The 19494-nt window shown below is 39.3% G+C and overlaps 1 protein-coding gene and 1 pseudogene across 1 annotated transcript; both read right to left on the reverse strand.

Annotated features, from left to right (window-relative positions):
• Positions 1 to 765: 765 nt before the first annotated feature.
• Positions 766 to 10316, reverse strand: LOC109077278 (annotated as a pseudogene).
• Positions 6658 to 8877, reverse strand: LOC122140640 (protein ALP1-like). The gene is made up of 2 exons (XM_042745029.1): positions 7123 to 8877; positions 6658 to 7032 (listed from the first exon to the last, which is right to left on the reverse strand). The coding sequence occupies exons 1-2, from the start codon at positions 7599 to 7601 to the stop codon at positions 6705 to 6707; spliced, it is 807 nt and encodes a 268-aa protein (XP_042600963.1). The 5' UTR covers positions 7602 to 8877; the 3' UTR covers positions 6658 to 6704.
• Positions 10317 to 19494: the final 9178 nt, after the last annotated feature.

Below are 19494 nucleotides of genomic sequence, written 5' to 3' on the forward strand. Positions count from 1 at the left end.
AAATCTTCTCTGTCAGACTAACTATTTCCCTGCATTTATCACATGTGAATCCATCGTCACTGACAGAGATAGATAAACTATACATGTGGCAAGCAGTGCAAATAACAATAGCAGGAGAAGCCATTACTCACCGTGCTTGAGCAAAAATCAACTTAAGCCTTCAGATTGCATCAGGACTCCCTTTCAGATAGACAAGACGTGCAAGTATCAAACTTTGTCTTATTAATTGATACAATAAGTATCATTTGAACCTTTTTACAAAGGTGTGTTTGAACTGAGAAACTGATGTTTCTTTCAGGCTGTAGATCTGCTGAATATCAAATTGTATCATAGCTTCATGTCTTTATTTCTCTTCTCTTTACTGCTTAAGCTTTAACCCCTCTTCCTATGCCAACTGTATGCGTGTGTGTGTGTATGTTAGGCTAGTTTAAGTGTTTATGTAGTTAATAAAGTCTTACTTGTATCACACTTGAGGTTGTGAATTGTTTGTTCATAACTGGAGTCCCTAATCATGCAGATTTTAGCTACATGCTCTGAGTAGTATTTTACAGTAAGAAAGTTGTTTTCCTCATACAGGAAAGTAACGTTCTTAGAATTTACAGACAGTTGACACTGAGATGTCAAGTAAATACTTACAGCGGATCTGAATACTTATAAATTAATCATAACTAGTTATGATTGATTATTCATTTCCCCTTTGAACTGATTTGGTACACTTGTTACAAAAAAAACACACAGTGCCAAAGTGCCAAAGCTACTAGTACCTGGTTTAAGGACCATGGTATCCCTGTTCTTAATTGGCCAGCAAACTCGCCTGACCTTAACCCCATAGAAAATCTATGGGGTATTGTGAAGAGGAAGATGCGATTTGCCAGACCCAAGAATGCAGAAGAGCTGAAGGCCACTAACAGAGCAACCTGGGCTCTCATAACACCTGAGCAGTGCCACAGACTGATCAACTCCATGCCAAGCCGCATTTCTGCAGTAATACAGGCAAAAGGAGCCCCAACTAAGTATTGAGTGCTGTACATGCTCATACTTTTCATGTTCATACTTTTCAGTTGGCCAAGATTTCTAAAAATCCTTGCTGATCGAGATTTACATGCTAAATGGCTGACTGACCTGGTACACTCTCATTCATTTAGTTCACGAACGAGATAGGTACTAGTTCATTCAACTCATTCACCAATGACGTACTAGTTTCGTTCACAAACAAGAAAATCTCTCAATCTCGTTCAGACTCAAATGAAACTCGTTCAGTGAAGGGCGTATTCGTTCACTCCATTCAACAAATCACACTCCATCACATCTCAAACTCGAGGTTTAGTCATTCTTTGACAGGACGAAACAGTTCACAGAGCAACCCAGTTCATGAGCTGCACATGTGCTGCCAATAGTTCCATGCTGCTATGGAGGGAGGAATTTCAATGAACGAGAAATATGAGTCAATGGATTATGAGATAACAATTCGTTCAGCTTAAAGATTAAAAAAAAATATTTGTTCATGAACGTAACATCACTAAAAGTTCACTAGTAAAGCTAATAGGCTCAGTAGCTTCTGCAGCACGAACAAAAGCATGTAGTCCGCCATTGTTGTTGTTGTTGTTGTTACGTGATGTAGCTGTGTCTGACTAGGGTCAAGATGTGGGTTGATGGCATCATTGTTTCACAAAATATATAGATTGGCTGTACACATGAAAATGCAAAGTTGTCGTTTTCAGATTTATCCACTGTGGGACCTGGTTTCGGCAGTTTCAGGTTCACAAAACGCTGGATCTGTCTGGACGAAATGCAGATACGATACAAAATTTTTACATATACAGCTAAAAGTGTCTCTGTGTGTCCGGGGCCTTACTGTGATTGTTTTTTGTATGACTGTGTAGAGAAGATGAATGAATGAAACACTTTCCACATGCAGTGCAGTGATAAGGGTTCTCTCCAGTGTGGATCCTCTCATGTGTTTTCAGGTCTCCTGACTTACTGAATCTCTTGTTGCAGTGTAAACACTCATAAGGTTTCTCTCCAGTGTGGACCCTCTCATGTATTTTTAGATGTGTTGACTGACTGAATCTCGTCACAGCTTGAACACTTATATGGTTTTTCTCCAGTGTGAATCCTCTCATGTGTTTTCAGATGTCCTGATTGACTGAATCTCTCGTCACAGTGTGAACACTTATGAGGTTTCTCTCCAGTGTGGATCCTCTCATGTGTTTTCAGGTCTCCTGACTTACTGAATGTCTTGTTGCAGTGTGAACACTGGTAAGGTTTCTCTCCAGTGTGGATCCTCTCATGTGTTTTTAGGTCTCCTGATTTACTGTATCTCTTGTCGCAGTGTAAACACTCATAAGGTTTCTCTCCAGTGTGGACCCTCTCATGTGTTTTCATATATGTTAAACGACTGAATCTCTTGTCACAGCTTGAACACTTGTAAGGTTTTTCTCCAGTGTGGATCCTTTCATGTATTTTCAGATGTGTTGACTGACTGAATCTCTTGTCACAGCTTGAACACTTATATGGTTTTTCTCCACTGTGAATCCTCTCATGCAGTTTTAAATTGGACGCTGAAAAAAAAGTCTTTTCACACTTAAAGCACATGTATTCTCTCACACCAGTATGTATTTTCTGATGTACTTTCAAATTTTGTAGATGCAAAAAATCCTTACCACACAAATGGCATGAATGTGGCTTTTCCTTTGTATGAACTTTCAAGAGTTTCTTCAGAACTGAAGCCCATAAAAACATTTTTCCACATTGATCACATGGGTGCAGCTTCTCTCTAGTGTGGATGTTCATGTGTTCCTTAATGTGTGCTGATTGTGTGAAACTCTTCCCACATTGATCACAAGTGAACGGTTTCTCTCCGGTATGAATTCTCATGTGACGCTCAAGACTTGTTTTGCTTGTCACACTCTTTCCACACTGAGTGCAAGTGAAAGATTTCTTGGCTCTTCTTTTCTTTAAGTCTTTCTGTTTGGTTTGAGAGCAACTCAAAGGTTTTTCTCCAGTTTTGACATAATTTATCCCCTCAACTTCACTTGATTCTTCATTTTCCTCGTTTTCCTCAATCAACTCTGAAATAAAAGTAAAAAATATATATATATATATTTTCAGTAACTTTTAAAAAGATGAGAAATGTGAACATAAAAGTGAACCCTGATGTAACACTAACATTTGAGAGCAGCGCCACCAAGTTACTACAGATGGTGGCGCCAGAAGCAGGCTTGGTAGGGCTGGGGGGCTGGTGTGTGGGGTAGAGCCCTGCACGGGCCTAAAAAAATAGGCCCTGGCCCGAGACTTTCAGGCCCTAGCCCAACCCTTGTCCAACAACTTATCAGAATTCTTGGCTAGAGTCCAAACTGAGGTATAATCAATGGCTAGCCGTGCATTAAAGGATTTTAAATGCACAATGATGAGGCAAAGAACCGCCTAAAGTGAAGTTATTTTCATCAGTTATGGCATGTTACAATTCTGCCCGCTTCAAATCAGACACTGAGATGAAATAGTGTGGTAAGATCACATTTATTTGAATGAATTATATCATGTATTTCACAGTGGTGGAAAGAGTACTGAAAATTTGTACTTAAGTTCAAGTACTGTTACATTGCTGAAATAATACTCAATTACATGTAAAAGTTTTGCCACAGTTTTTAAAATATCTGAAAGTACACTCTTAACATCATTCAGTCAAGCATTTTAATAATCAAGTATTATTTAATAATAGAACTTTAGTATGCATATTAGTCATTTTAACTGAACATTTTTACTGGACTGGTGGTGGTGCTTTTTTGGTCATTCAGTGTCTCTGTAAAAAAAATTGGGGGAAAAACTAACAAAAATACTGATAAGATAATGATACGAATTCTATTAATAAGGATTACTAAAGATTAATGAGCTGCTGGATACATGAATATTAATCAGGTTTTGAGCGTTCGCTCAAACTGATTGAATCTGATTTGCGATAATAGGTAAGCGCCAGCCACTGAGATTGAGATTGCCATTTGGACATTAGCACCACCCACTACCGAAAACCTGGCAGTTCTTAAAAGCTGAAGAATTCCAAAGGAACGCCATTATTTTGACAGGAAAATACAACAGAGAATATCGTTTACATGTAGCGCATCAATTCACTTAATTCTCTCTCTCTACGTGTGTGCGAGACAAAGCGACGGCGAGTCATGGACCTTCACACTACAGTTTACGGTACGTCAAATACAGGTGTGTTGCACATCCATTCAGATGAACTAAAAAACAGCACAGATCGCTTGATGAAGAGTGAAACTCTGAAGCGCTCAGTCAGAGTGTTCGACGGGTGAAAATATATGTACTAAACTTATACTTAGCCTCCAACTCACACACTGGCGAGTAAAATCTGAGAATTTATTAGCCATTGGCTAATATTAGACAGCCCAGAGTGAAGATTTAGTCTCATATGCGAGTGATTTACTCGCAATGTAGAGGGTTGAGTGCGTTTAGGAACGGTGCGCCTGCAGCAGTGCAGAGATAGTGCATGCATTGTCACAAGAATGTAGTAATTACACCATAAATGCATATAATTAAAGTCTACTGTTAAACAGCTAACACATAGGCTGTTTTTTTGGCTAGGTTTAAAGGAAAACAGCACTTTTAGATAAACGAGGCAAAAACTTTAAAGTTCTTAAAGTTCTTAATTATAGTTCTTTATGAACCACAGGATTGCTTGTAATAAAGATTTAAATGCAAAAGACAAGGCAGTAGAGCTGACTGTTTCTGTCAGTTTGAATTTAGAATGTTTGTGAAAACGTAAGAAAAGTAGTTTAAATGTTTTGCTTTAGCACTGCCTTAATATATCAATCTAGAAGTAAATGCAAAAGTAAAAAACACTGAATAATTGATGAAAGACTGTATTACTGTACTGTGTAAAAAAAAGAATCACAAAGTTAAAAAAAAATTTAAGTAACAATGTTTGGATTTAAAATCAAAATAATGGATACAGATGGATACACAGAAGAGCATACAGATTCATTCGTACAGCTCAGATTCGCCAAAATGGCGCTACACTGACGTGAAGTGACACAGAGGAGACAAATTGTTGAATAAAGTCGTTATTTTTGTTTTATTTGTGTAAAAAAAGTATTCTCGTCGCTTCATAACATTACGGTTGAATCACTGATGTCAGATGGAGTATTCTGACGGTGCTTTTCATACTTTCCTGGACTTTGACACTGTTATTTATTTTGCAGTCTATGGGACAGTCACAAGCCTCCAGGTTTTCATCCAAAATATCTTGAATTGTATTCCGAAGATGAACAAAGCTTTTACTGGTTTGGAACGACATGAGGGTAAGTGATTAATGACAAAATTTTGATTTTGGGGTGGAGTATCCCTTTTAAAAGATCGGTATCAGTGATCGGATCGGCAGATCCTACTTTCTGTGATTGGCGATCGGTGATCGGCCTCAAAAATCCTGATCGGAGCACCCCTAGCGTCAATATTGCCATATTAATCTGAGCCGGATTCAGACCACGAGAATACTGAACAAGAGGATCGTGCAGAAGCTTTGCATGCACAGATATTGCAAGACATATTAGAGTGGTAACATTATTGTTGGTTTTTTGGCTAAATCACATTTTAGATAGAATGTCAACAACCGCTTAAAAACAACTTAATTTACTATGTACAGATAAGCGCAACGTTAATATGTATTACATCACAGAAACGGCATACAATTTATACTTTGAAACATAAATAACACACAACAACAACAACAAATAAAGCAGCACAATTACAGGCTGTGATGCAGATACAGCAGATTGTCCCGACAAAGTGGGAACTGCTCTGTCTTTCAGCAAAAGCTTTTTGGCAAAACCAGCACTGTAATGTCTCATGACTCCCCTTAAAACATGACGCTACTGCAGCACTTCTTCGTCGTCGTCATGTCTGATCCACTCAACCAAGCGTTTTAACCATGACCTTGCCCCTCCTCATCCCCCAACCACTTCCATGGACGGGATTTATTTTAATGATATTCTAATGGGCCGCTTTGTGACATCACAAACCCCAGAAAACAGAGCTGTAGTCCAAACAAGCTGTTCGTTGTAGTTCTTGAAAAGGGATTTTTTTAAAAACAAAATATCTCCCTTTGTAGTGGACTTTTTGTTAAAATAAGTTTGTTTACTTGTGTTAGTACTGCAGTGGTTGTGTTTTGGTATAAAAGAATAACAGTAAGTTGAGAGAATTTGGGAATAAATATACTTAAACTGAAATGGTAAGGTTTTATTTTCTGAGGTTCCAATCTCAATAGGTTTAATTTAATTATGTTCAAATTAATTAAATACTTATGTCAAGTCACCTTTATTTTGTACAGCTCTTTATACAATACAGATTGTGTCAAAGCAATTTTACTCTGACAAACAGAGAATAGTTTGTCAATAATGCGTGTAGACAACAACAAACATTAATTTTCAGGACCGTAGAGGTCGTCTTTAAGTGACAGCCTCATGGTTAAAACTTAAGAATACTCACATGAGATGAAGACACCAGTCATATCAGTAACTTTATGAATACTGCTTTATTCTACATTGACCTCTGATGTTAGTATTGAATGTGTGGAACAAGAATATAGAACATACAAATGCAATAACATAAAAACAAATACAATAATAACAAGGTGGTCAGACATGTGAAATGAAGATAAAGGGTAAGATCAATCTTGTTTGTATTTAAGTTTAATTATATTGTACATGGTAATCATGATCGATAACATGGTCCTGCAGGGCAGACAGTTGTGCAGCAATGCGTTCACGCAGAGCACTTCCATTTGTAGTCTCCCCAGCCACGTCTTCTTCCTCTTGCTCAGGTTGCTCTTCTTCTACTGCCATAATGTCGTCATTGCCAATACAGATGTTATGCAGTATGGTGCATGCCATCACAACATCTGGGACGAATGACGTGTCAACCTCCAGGGCGTGGAAGAAGATGGCCCTCCACCTGGCCTTCATGATGCCAAATGCTCGCTCAATGACTGAGCGGGCTTTGGCATGATGAGCATTAAACCTGTAAAGCCCCCAAAGTGATTATTTAAATACAATTTAAATATAGGAAACATGTAATGAAGCTTAATTTTATTTTAATCTTTTTCCAAACCTCTGTTGTGCCACTCCTACGGGCTGCTTGAAGGGTGTCAACAGGGCAATGGGCCTCTCCAAACAGGGGTAGCCTCCATCACCCAGGAGGAAGTGTCCCGGTGGTGGATATGCCCCACTGCGATACAGGGGGCTGTGTCGGAGGACTCTGGAGTCGTGCACAGAGCCAGGAAAGCCAACAAAGACATCAATAAACCTGGCTTTGTGGTCACATACAGCCTGCAGCTGGATTGAGGGAAACAGTTTGCGGTTTCTGTAGCACTGAGCATGGGGTTCTCCAGGTGCTTTGATCCGGATGTGACATCCATCAATGGCACCCATTGACCATTGAAAAGCTGGATGCCCTGCCAGCTGCCTGAAACCCTCACCCACCTCCCTTTGTGCATCCAAGGTGTTTGGGACGCTTATCACACGTGGTGTAAGACCTGTCATTGCCCCCGCAACTCGATGGATGAGTTGGTGAACAGTGGATGTGGGCATGTCAAACGCCCTGGACACCACACGGTAGGAGCTTCCACTGGCCAGCCAGAAAAGGAAGACCAGTAGTTCAATGGTTGGACCCCACCCATGAACCCGCCTCTGGTCCAGGAGCTGGAGAAGGGCTGTAATGGACACACGACTCAGCCGGAAATCAGGCCGTGTGTAACCCCCTTCAAAAAAGATGCGTAGGAGTGGGACTGTTTGGTTGCAGATGGAATAAACTGGTGAGCTCTGTTGGGAAAATGTAATTAAACTGAAAAACTGCTCATTTTGGAATGTATAATATGTATAATAATTATGTTTAATAAAATATTTTTTTAAATCTAACACTTGCTAATATTTATAATATTAGCTTAATTATAAGATTTGCCTAGGAGGTTTTGAAAATATATACAATAATGAACAGTGATACTGTAATAATAAAATAAAAAACAGTATTGCTGTTTATAATATGTTTATTTTAGAAAATGAGAACAAATACCTAACCTTCAATTAAGACTTACCTCTGTTCTTCCATTTAAGTAAAAAGTAGCTGCCATTCTCAACCTTCTCCTCCGGTGCACAGACCTTTGGCGAGCGAGTTCATCAAGTTCTTCAAAAATCATCACAGAGTTCATACATAACTGTATTAACTGTTTTATTTCCATTTTTATTAAATTAAATCACTGACCGAATACACCAGGTGGCGGTAACGAGCTCCTGGTAACATAGCAACCACGTATGTTGCTGCCTCAGAAGCCTGTCCAAAACTGTTTCCGGAGGTGCCTTCGTGCAAAAACGCAGCCTTTGAAGTCATTGCCTCATAAGGCAGGGAGGCAGCAAGTCAGCTGCCTAAGTTTTCGGATGCAGCGTTAGTCTTTGCAAAGTCTTGTATGGCCCCGGCTACATTTCTGAGCGTTTATTCCCTGATAGTTAGATCTCTTGTGTATGACCCTGGACTGTTCAATCTGTTGTGATTCTCTGCCGCCTGCCCTTGTGACTTTACTGTTGGATTATACTCACTGTTCCCTGTCTGCCTCCCTCGACCCTCGCACGGGAATGATTAAAATTATGCAGAATACCTGCAGTCCCGCGTGAACACTCTGTAATTGACAGGAGACGGATGCGTGTCAAACTCACTGACGGAGAGGAGAGAGAGATGCAGTTTATATTGGTGTATATTTGGTAGATACCAGGGATGCAACGATACCATTTTTTCAGAACCAATCTGATCCGATACCGAAAATTCTGAGTATCTGCCGATAACGATCCAATCTGATACCAGCACATTTTTTTTTTTAATCAATGTAGAATTTCTATACTTCTCTGTGTTGACCTGATCATCACTCTTTTATGTTTTAAACACAATCTACTACTATCTAAACAACTTCATTTTAATGAAAAATAACAGATGAAAAAATATATAATCATAATCTATGACAAAAATACTATTATAAACTAGGTTAGCAGATAATTCAGCAGCAAAAGATACTCTAGATTCTGGAAAAATCACAGGTGCACAATAATTTTATAAAATCTAGTGAAATATTTTATTTACAAATTTACAAATATTTTATTTACAAATACAAAAGTCTCAAATCTGGTAAAATGTTACACATTGCTCTTAATTGTTGTAAAATACGTTCATGAAAAAACAAGTATATACATTTATATCGAAACCTAAAAGACTTTTCTTTTAAATGTATAGCACAGTACTAAAGGCAGCAACATGAAAGACTACTGATAATCTTTGATTGCGCAGAAAAGTATTATAATACAATAGGCCCCAATGCAGAGCGGCACAGAGCGCTTATGCGCATCCCGTGCTCAGAAACAACTTGAAACAACACAGAGTCACAGTGTGCAGGCTGCACAGCCCTCCGAGTCCACATAGAACAGTTAGTACACACAAGCTGCTCGGCTCGTGTTCATCTTCAGTTCTCTCTTCACAGCAGTTCAGTCAGTGTTGTGTTTGAGCAAATGAATTACTCCGGGACATTGGTTTCTTTTGACTCAGAGGGAGTGTTGGCCACGTTAAAAAAGTAAATAATTTGTGGATTAATGCTTACTGGAGACGCGAACCGGTTCAAACGATTTGGTGAACTGGTTCAGTTCACTAGTAAGAACCGGTTAAATCAAATGCAAATTGACTGTAAAATACAGTAAACTTTAATTATAACTATTTATTGTCAACATTTCCGTGCCAATCTTTGTTCATTTTTACCGCAAATGCACTGTCAATTTAATTCAAACACTGTCAATTAAAGAATAATAATAATTTGGCTTGTAGAAGTTATGAATGGCCAGTAACTTAAAAAATTAGTAGCTAAATTGGCTGTTGAGTGAAGAAGTTACCTAAAAACACTGCACACAAGGTTTACATAGCCACAATTTACGTCTAAAACGAAAGTAAACAGTTGAACAAAAAATTGTCAGGGCATGTCAAAACTTCTCCAGGGCCCCCAAAACCCCAAACCGTCATTAAATATGAATTATGAATGAACACCGACCTCCTTCGTGTTTTATTCTCAGTTCTGGTTCAGTCGTGTCCTCACTCTCCTCTTTGACACGCACCATCTTCACAGATATTCCTGCTTGATTCAAACCTTTTAGTCACGACTGAGGATCAGAATATTACTACTGACCTGATTCAATTACTGTACTGTTCTATTTACAGAAACAACCTTTCTATCAGATTGTATTGCATCACAATCTTTTTCTGCTGAGGTTTAATGGTGTTTGGTAAACAAACGTATGTGTTTAGCGTCACCCGCTGGACTGGAGTGTGAAGCAGCGGGAGGAGGGTATATCTATCCACACATGCATGTATATATATGTATGTATTCGTGGCATGCATGCATGCATACGCGTACACACACACACAAATACATCGTACATACATGTGTAGATAGATAGAGAGACACATAGATAGAAGGCACAAGTCTTACAACATAAAATCAATTCTGAATCAATCTGCATTTTTTTTATACCTTGCCCCCCACACATAACACACATCTCACCCACTCAGACACACCCACTTCATCCCTCTCACACATATGTACTTACCTTCTCCAGATGGATAGTAAAAATCAACAAAATGCCATCAAAGACTACCTGGAGGGAGAATCGGAGGATATATTAAAGCAAGGACTCTCTCTGTGTAGTCTGTGTATGTATGTGTGTGTACTGCATGTCAAGAACTGTTTATCTGATCATTCAGATGCTCAGACTTTATAATATTTGGAGCATACCTTTTGTTTAACACAACCAGTCAAAAGTTTTTGAACAGTAAGTTTTTTTAGTTTTTAAAGAAATCTATTCTGCTCATCAAGCCTGCATTTATTTAATCTGAAGTACAGCAAAAGCAGTCCAATTTTTAAATATTTGTATAATTAATTTTCTATATTTCTATTAAAATGAAATGTATTCCTGTGATTTCAAAGGTGACTTACTCCAGTCACATGATCCTTCAGAAATCATTCTAATATGCCGATTTGATGCTCATAAAACATTTTATTATTATTAATTAAATTAATTTAATTTAATTTAATTTAATTTAAATTTATGCATTTAGCAGACGCTTTTATCCAAAGTGACTTACAGTGTATTCAGGCTATCAATTTTTACCTATCATTATCCTATTATTATTATTATTATTATTATTATTATTATTATTATTATTATTATTATGTTAATACACTGAAGACTGGAGTAATGATGCAGAAAATTCAGCTTTGATCACAGGAATAAACTGCATTTTAAAATGCATTCAAATAGAAAGCAGTTCTTTTAAACTGTAAAAATATTTCACATTACAGTTTTTGCTGTGTTTTGGATCAAATAAATGCTGGTTTGGTGAGCAGAAGAGACTTTAAAGAATAATAAAAATCTTACTGTTCAAAAACTTTTGACTGGTGGTGTATATTATTTTTTTGTAAAATTGTACATGTAATTATTTTTGTAAAATAATAATAAATACCCAATAACAATGGATGCTTTTTCATTCATCTTTAAGTATGTGGAGGACCTGGACACATTTCATATCAAGTTGTGATGAACAAGGCCTGAAGGTCAATGTCATGTTACTTATATAATCTATCAATGCAATCTTTATTCAGCCTAAGTATGTGTAGCCTACTGCATATGGGAAACTGTTGATTCTATCATTCAAATGTTAACACTTAAAGATAAGTGAAGTACATCTTTAGAAAATTAAATGACAATTAGACAATACCAACTTTTACAATAATTTTGCATACTTTTACAATACCAAAATCTAAATCCCCTTTAAATTTGATGCATTTCAATTTTGGGTAGGTCAAAATCGATCTCAATAAATGTGAATTTATCTCATAAAATGAACAAGGTAAGTTTTAAAAGTTTTAATTAACAATTAGCCTACTTGAATCAACACAAGCGTTTTAGGGGCTGTTATGGTGACGAAATCAGCTCCGTATATTAGACATATTAAATATATATTAGATTTAAGTTGTGCCATTTTAGCTTAGACATCCTTTACAAAAATAAGAAAACGTGTATTAGTTAAACGAAGGACAATATTTTCTTATTTAGATCCCCTAAACTTCCATAAATTTCTTCAACATACTTCCGGGTTTCCGGTATGGGGATGGGGAAATCACATACCGGAAACCCGGAAGTATGTTGAAGAAATTTATGGAAGTTTAGGGGATCTAAATAAGAAATATTGTCCTTTGTTTAACTAATACACGTTTTCTTATTTTTGTAAAGGATGTCTAAGCTAAAATGGCACAACTTAAATCTAATATATATTTAATATGTCTAATATACGGAGCTGATTTCGTCACCATAACAGCCCCTAAGACGTATTTGATATGGACGTGGCTTTCGTTTATGTCACACTCAGATGTGGGCGGGGTTGTGTTGGGGATGGGCGTGGTTTCTGACGTCACACTTGGGCTTTGGTTTGTGTCGTTGTGTCGGGGATGTGGGTGGTTTTTTGTGTGGGATTTGGTTGTTTTTTGGGTTGTGTCTTGGTTAGGCATGACTTCTGATGTCACACTTGGATGTGGGTGGGGTTGTGTCAGGGATGGGCATGACTTCTGACGTCACACTTGGATGTGGGCGGAGTTTTGTTGAGAATGGGCGTGACTTCTGATGTCACACTTGGGTGTAGGCGGGGTTGTGTTGGGGATGGGCGTGACTTCTGATGTCACACTTGGATGTGGGCGGGGTTGGATGTCCACCGCAGGCTGCAGCGAGCCCTACTTGGCGAGAGGAGGGAAAGGCAAAATTACTTACTGCGTGTACAAGGTCAGGTGCACTGATTTTTAATTTTGTCTTTTCTTTAAAATAAAGCTGATCTGCACAAATAAATGAAATGGAATTAAAATCATAGACCTGCATGATATTTGATCTACGGTGCCTGCGAGGTGACATGGTCGGTTCACTTAGTTTTGCCGTGGCCACGACATAACTTGTGGGAATGTGATATGTTGTGGCCATGAGATATTAATTTGAGGGAACGTCTTATTAACTGGGAACATTATATTATGCCGTGGCCTCGAGATGCTATGTTGAGCGAATGGCATCCATTTCTCATGGCCATGAATTATGTTGAGGGAACGACATATTTCTCTCTTGGCCACAAGTTTAATGTGTAAACTGTGTGACCATAGCAACCCAGTTCTGCTGCTTCATGGTTGATATTCTTGCTTTGGTTTGGTACTTCGAGTTGGTATGATTTTTAAGCGGTAGACAGTCACATGGAAGAAGAAGATTGCGATGTAAAACTCTTGATTTATCAATGTGAACTTCATCTTCCCAGTAATTCCGCAGTTTCCCGGTCCCACTTCTTGGAGTCAAGTTTTTCATGAGGACCCTGCTTCCTGGGAACAGGTCAGTACACCATCGTAATTCCTTTTGTTTCTTTCAGCATACTTGTTTGCCTGTTTTCTCACTATCTCACAAGCTTCTTGCATCCATTTTGTCCATTGTTCCATGTACTCACTATAACTTTGAGAGTTGTTGTCTGAGTTGAGTCCGAAGAGCGCATCGATGGGCAGTCTTGGTGCATGGGCGAACAGCAGGTGGAAGGGTGAGAAGCCAGTCACGTCACATCTAGTACAGTTATAAGCAAATATTAATTTGTTGAGTGCATCCTTCAATTCGATTTTTGTTTTTCAGCCAGGGTTTTCAGCATCTGCAATAATGTCTGGTTAAATCTTTTCACCTGGCCATTCCCCTGTGGGTGGCAGGGGGTGGTCCTTGAGCCAGCGACAACACTGTACTTTCTGATTTGGGTGAGTAGCTGATTTACCAGGGGACGGCAACCTGCGGCATGTGTGCCAACAGTGGCATGCAGAGGGATAATCACTGGCATGTGAGCAATAGGGAAAACTGAATACTGACGTACATTTTGAGGTAATTACTTATCATAGTCACACAGCCTGTTAGGAGCTATAAATACTATTAAAGTGTGAGAATTAACTTGTGCTAGTCTAGGATGCGTGCACAACCAACCGTTGCACTTCAGATCAAAGCCTCAGCAGTCTAACAGTGCTTGTCAATGTCAGAATGACTGAGATGACCAATCATATCAAAGTAGGCGGGGTTTACTGTTCACAGAAGCAGAGCATGGAGCCTCAGTTTAAGACTGACAATAGGTTTATGAGCTTCTGAATGATACATTTTTGCACAGGGCGATCACAGATCTCTATTTACGAGATGTGTGTGTGTGTGTGCATGCACAGTGCATCAATTAAAGCAGCGCATTAATATAGAAAGGTGATTCAACTTAACGGTTTTAAAGCATTGGTCTTGTCACACACACACATACAGTGGTGTTCAATACGATCATACTGTATATCTGTTATTCCAGAAACTTTTGAAAAGTTTAAATAACAATTTATTAAAAAATCTTCAGATACTATTTGCATGAAAATCAAATTGGCCTATTGTTTTTTCTATTGTATCATTTAAATATGTGTATGTACTGTACAAAGCATTAATGCTTTAATGCATTCTGTATAATACCGAATGCATTAAAAAATGCAACGTACTGTACTAGCTCTACAGTGGATCAAAGAAGTTTAACCAGAAAGAACTGTGATATATACTGACTCAATGGCCTCACTAGGCTACAGACCTGTAGTATGTTCTATAGCAGGGGTCGGCAAAAAAGTTTTTTCCTACTACATGACAAGCTAATAACATGGTTGTCAGCATTAAAAGGTATAATTGCTGCTTTTTGCAGTGCAAATTTTGTTTGTGATGAAAATAACAAAAAATAACGTTTTCGCTAGTTATTCAGTTGGATGGTGTCAATGAAGAAACCCAGAGAACACAGTGATCGCAGAAATTAAAAATGGTCTGTTACGTCTTTCTCTAACCTTACTGAATGTACCACTGCTTAGCATTAAACCGCAGATGAACTTGACAGGTTTAATTTTTAAGAAAACTTGGCTTTGTTTGTATGACATGGCGCTGTCCATGTATGTGGTGCTGAAGGTCCATACGCGATCCTACCTGGAACTTACAGTTTCAGTAACTTTTTGATGGTTACCCAAGTTTATCCCAAACCAGTTTAATGTTATTATGCACACTCCAAAGAATACACTACACCATGAGGATTGGCATATTTATTGAATTTAGTTGATTGCGATGAAAGAAGTGTAATTATTTCCTTATGAAATGAACTCCTCATGAAGCCAAAACTCAGTTACTTACACAAAACAGATGCCATGCTGCCATGCAATAAAACATTAAAATGGTCTGGAAAAGAGATCTTCAAAGAGAGTAAACAACACCTATCTCCTTGCTCATTTACGACCCTTCCTCCCTCTCTTCTCCCCTCCCTGCCTCTGACTCTCATTCTTCTCCCCCAAAAGCAAGAATATCCATATGCCATGTTATATCTTGAGAATATGTTGTTTTTTCCACTTCATGTTTGGTAACATTTTATAGGTCTCTGTGTGATTGGTAAAATGGTCTCAATTTTACAGTAGGCACTTGTATCATGAGAAATATTGAAAACTTTTGTAGAATTGTGTTCTGCTGAGGAGGGGGTGTGTCCCCCTTTAGGGGTCTGTGTCTGTCTATCTATCACCCTGGGGCCACGAGAACCTAACACACCAAAAGGTCTTTATGTTTTTACATCTGATTTGAAGATTTGTTTCTGGTCTGAGTATATAAGAGAACTGACAATAACATTACTTTGGGAATCTGTAGTCAGAAAACCCCCATGCAGTGTGTGAGAGTCTCTGGAGCTCTGCAGCAGAGCTTTCACTGCTGTGTGTCTCTTTGCTGTCAGGTATCATTCAAAAATGTAATTGTTAAACACATTGTGCCCATAGAAAACACTGTATAGATGTTTGTGCTACTACATGTGCACATTGGCTAGTTAAGTTTATTCTCTAAAACACCTGAGTGCTTTGCTAGACATTTTAGACCATGTGTCTTAAATTAGGATAACTGTTACATGTGTGATTATCTTAAATTTGTTTGTCTCCTGCATGAAACACTTGGCCGTTCCCCATATGACTACAGTGTCTATGTGCAGGAGCTGGGCTAAAATGTGATTCACATTTGCATTATCTTTCTAGATTGGCTTCTAATTGTTTCATTATGTAATTGGCATGATACATTTTTACCTGACAAATAATAAATTGTTATATTTGATTTATTCTGATCTCTTCTTCAACGGGGAAGTTGCACGGCGGCAGTACATGCTTTTACATCAATGAACGGTGGTGTACAGATGTAACTGTGTTAAAGAAGATGTGCTGTTCAGACCTAGATGTGCTCTTTGTTAACTGCAAGCCGTTCTATTCGCTGCGGGAGTTTCACTTGCTCATTCTTGTGAGTATTTACATTCCTCCGCAAGTGCACGTGAGCCTGGCTTTACAGAAACTCGTTGACCAGATCACAGAGACAGAACAGCAACACCCGGACTCTATTTTAATAATTCTTGGGGACTTCAATAAAGCCAATCTTTCCCGTGAACTGCCAAAATACAGACAGCATGTTACATGTCCCACCAGAGACAGTAACATATTGGATCACTGTTACACCACAATGAAGGATGCATATCACTCTGTTCCACAAGCAGCTTTGGGGCGCTCTGGTCACTGTTTGGTTCATCTTATACCAACCTACAGGCAAAAACTTAAATCTGCTAAACCTGTAGTAAAAACTGTAAAGAGATGGACCAATGAAACAGAGTAGGCTTTAAAAGCATGCTTCGACTTCACTGATTGGAGTGTTTTTGAAGCTGCTACCACTGATCTGGACGAACTCACAAAGACTGTGACATCCTATTTTAGTTTCTGTGAGGATATATGTATTCCTACCAGGACTTATTTAACATTCAACAATGATAAGCCATGGTTTACAGCAAAACTCAGACATCTTTGTCAGGCCAAAGAGGATGCCTACAGAAATGGGGACAGAGTCTTGTACAATCAGGCCAGGAACACACTGGACAAAGAGATTAGAGTGGCTAAAAGGACCTACTCTAAAAAGTTGGAAGGTCAGTTCACTTCCAATGACTCAACTTCAGTGTGGAAAGGGCTGAGAGCCATCACAAACTACAAGACACCACCCCCCTGTACTGAGGCGAATCAACAACTTGCTAATGACCTGAATGAGTTTTATTGTAGATCTGAAACCCCCCACACCCATTCTGACCATCTCTCTACACAGCCGTTAACACCTCCTGCAATCCCCCTCTCCCCCCATTCTGCACTTCAAATCAGTGAGGATGATGTGCGCCAGGTCTTCAGGAAGAACAAAAGAAGAAAAGCACCAGGCCCAGATGGCGTTACACCAGCCTGCCTGAAAACCTGTGCTGACCAGTTGGTCCCTATCTTTTCACAGATCTTCAACAGATCTCTGGAGTTGTGTGAAGTGCCCTCCTGCTTCAAACGCTCCACCATCATCCCCATTCCAAAGAAACCCAAGTAAACAGGACTTAATGACTACAGACCTGTGGCTCTAATGTCTGTCGTCATGAAGTCGTTTGAAAAACTGGTTCTGGCTTATCTAAAGGACATCACTGGGCCCTTACTGGACCCCCTGCAGTTTGCTTACCGAGCAAACAGGTCCGTGGATGATGCAATCAACATGGTATTGCACTTCATCCTGGAACATCTGGTTAAAACAGGGACTTATGTGAAGATCCTGTTTGTGGACTTTAGTTCGGCTTTCAACACCATCATTCCAACAGCCCTCCAGACCAAACTGACCCAGCTCTCTGTTCCTAGGTCTATCTGTCAGTGGATCACCAGCTTTCTGACAGACTGGCAACAGCTAGTGAGACTGGGGAAATTCATGTCAAACAGCCGCTCCACCAACACTGGTGTCTCTCAGGGATGTGTTCTCTCCCCACTGCTCTTCTCCCTGTACACCAATGACTGCACCTCAAAAGACCCTTCTGTCAAGCTCCTGAAGTTTGCAGATGACACTACAGTCATCAGTCTCATCCAGGACGGTGACGAGTCTGCTTACAGACAAGAGGTTGAGCAGCTGGCTGTCTGGTGCAGTCTTAACAACCTTGAGCTGAACACGCTCAAAACAGTGGAGATGATCGTGGACTTCAAGTGAAACCCCCCTGCACTCCCCCCACTCACCATCATAGACAGCACTGTGGCTGCAGTGAGTCATTCAGATTCCTGGGAACCACCATCTCTCAGTACCTGAAGTGGGACAATCACATTGACTCCATTGTTATAAAGGCCCAACAAAGGTTTTACTTCCTTCGCCAGCTGAGGAAGTATAACCTGCCACAGGAGCTGCTGAAACAGTTCTACTCAGCCGTCATTGAATCTGTACTGTGCACTTCAATAACTGTCTGGTTTGGTTCAGCTACAAAATCAGACATCAGAAGACTACAGAGAACTATTCGGACTGCTGAAAAAAAGTGAAGTGACATATAGCCAAGTATGGTGACCCATACTCAGAATTCATGCTCTGCATTTAACCCATCCAAAGTGCACACACACAGCAGTGAACACACACAGACCGTGTACACACACCCGGAGCAGTGGGCAGCCATTTATGCTGTGGCGCCCGGGGAGCAGTTGGGGGTTCGGTGCCTTGCTCAAGGGCACCTCAGTCGTGGTATTGCCAGCCTGAGACTTGAACCCACAACCTTAGGGTTAGGAGTCAAACTCTCAAAAGGAGATTGAAAAGGAGATTGATCCTCTCTGAAAGGATTATTGGTGCTCCCCTGCCCACCCTTCAAGAACTGTATACATTTAGAGTGAGGAAAAGGGCTCAGAAAATCACTCTGGATCCCTCACATCCAAGTTATCCCCTTTTTGTAGTTTTGCCATCTGGCCGGCGCTTAAGAGCCGCAAATACCAGGACAGTCAGGCACAAGGACAGTTTCTTCCCTCAGGCAATCTACCTCATGAACAGTTAAATGTTCCCCACTTATGCAATAAAAATGTGCAATATCCTTATATTTATTTGTTACCCCTCCATCCTGGTACATCCCTGCATCTCACTCTATTCTATTCCATTATCATCTATAAAACAAATTTATTTATATTTTTATTTATTTTATTTATTTATTTTTTTTATTTATTTTTTTTTTGTCTGTGTGTTGTTGTTGTCTCTGTGTACAAAAAGAATACAGAAGGTAGTGTTATTTTTTTTTACAGAAAACAAGCAGTTAGTAAATGAATAGAGTGTAAGTCTAAAAGAGTTATTCTTTTTTAAAGAATAGAATTTGAATAGAGAGTGCTAGAGTTATAGGGTCGAATGAAGATGGAAGAGATGTGTTTTTGGTCGATTCTTGAAGATGGCTAAGGACTTAGCTGCTTGGATTGAGTTGGGCAGGTCATTCCACCAGGAGAGAACAGTTACTGTAAAGGCCTGTGAAAGTGAATTTGTGCAACAAGTGTGTCTCTATGTCAACAAGTGCTACTGTTCC

The sequence above is a fragment of the Cyprinus carpio genome, chromosome B19 (assembly GCF_018340385.1).
Source record: "Cyprinus carpio isolate SPL01 chromosome B19, ASM1834038v1, whole genome shotgun sequence".
NCBI lineage: Eukaryota > Metazoa > Chordata > Actinopteri > Cypriniformes > Cyprinidae > Cyprinus > Cyprinus carpio.

Coding starts and splice junctions, on each gene's coding strand:
- LOC122140640 (XM_042745029.1), bottom strand. CDS start 7,601: ATGCCCACATCCACTGTTCACCAACTCATCCATCGAGTTGCGGGGGCA. Junction 7,033..7,122: donor GTAGGAGTGGCACAACAGAG/GTTTGGAAAAAG, acceptor GGGGCTTTACAG/GTTTAATGCTCATCATGCCA.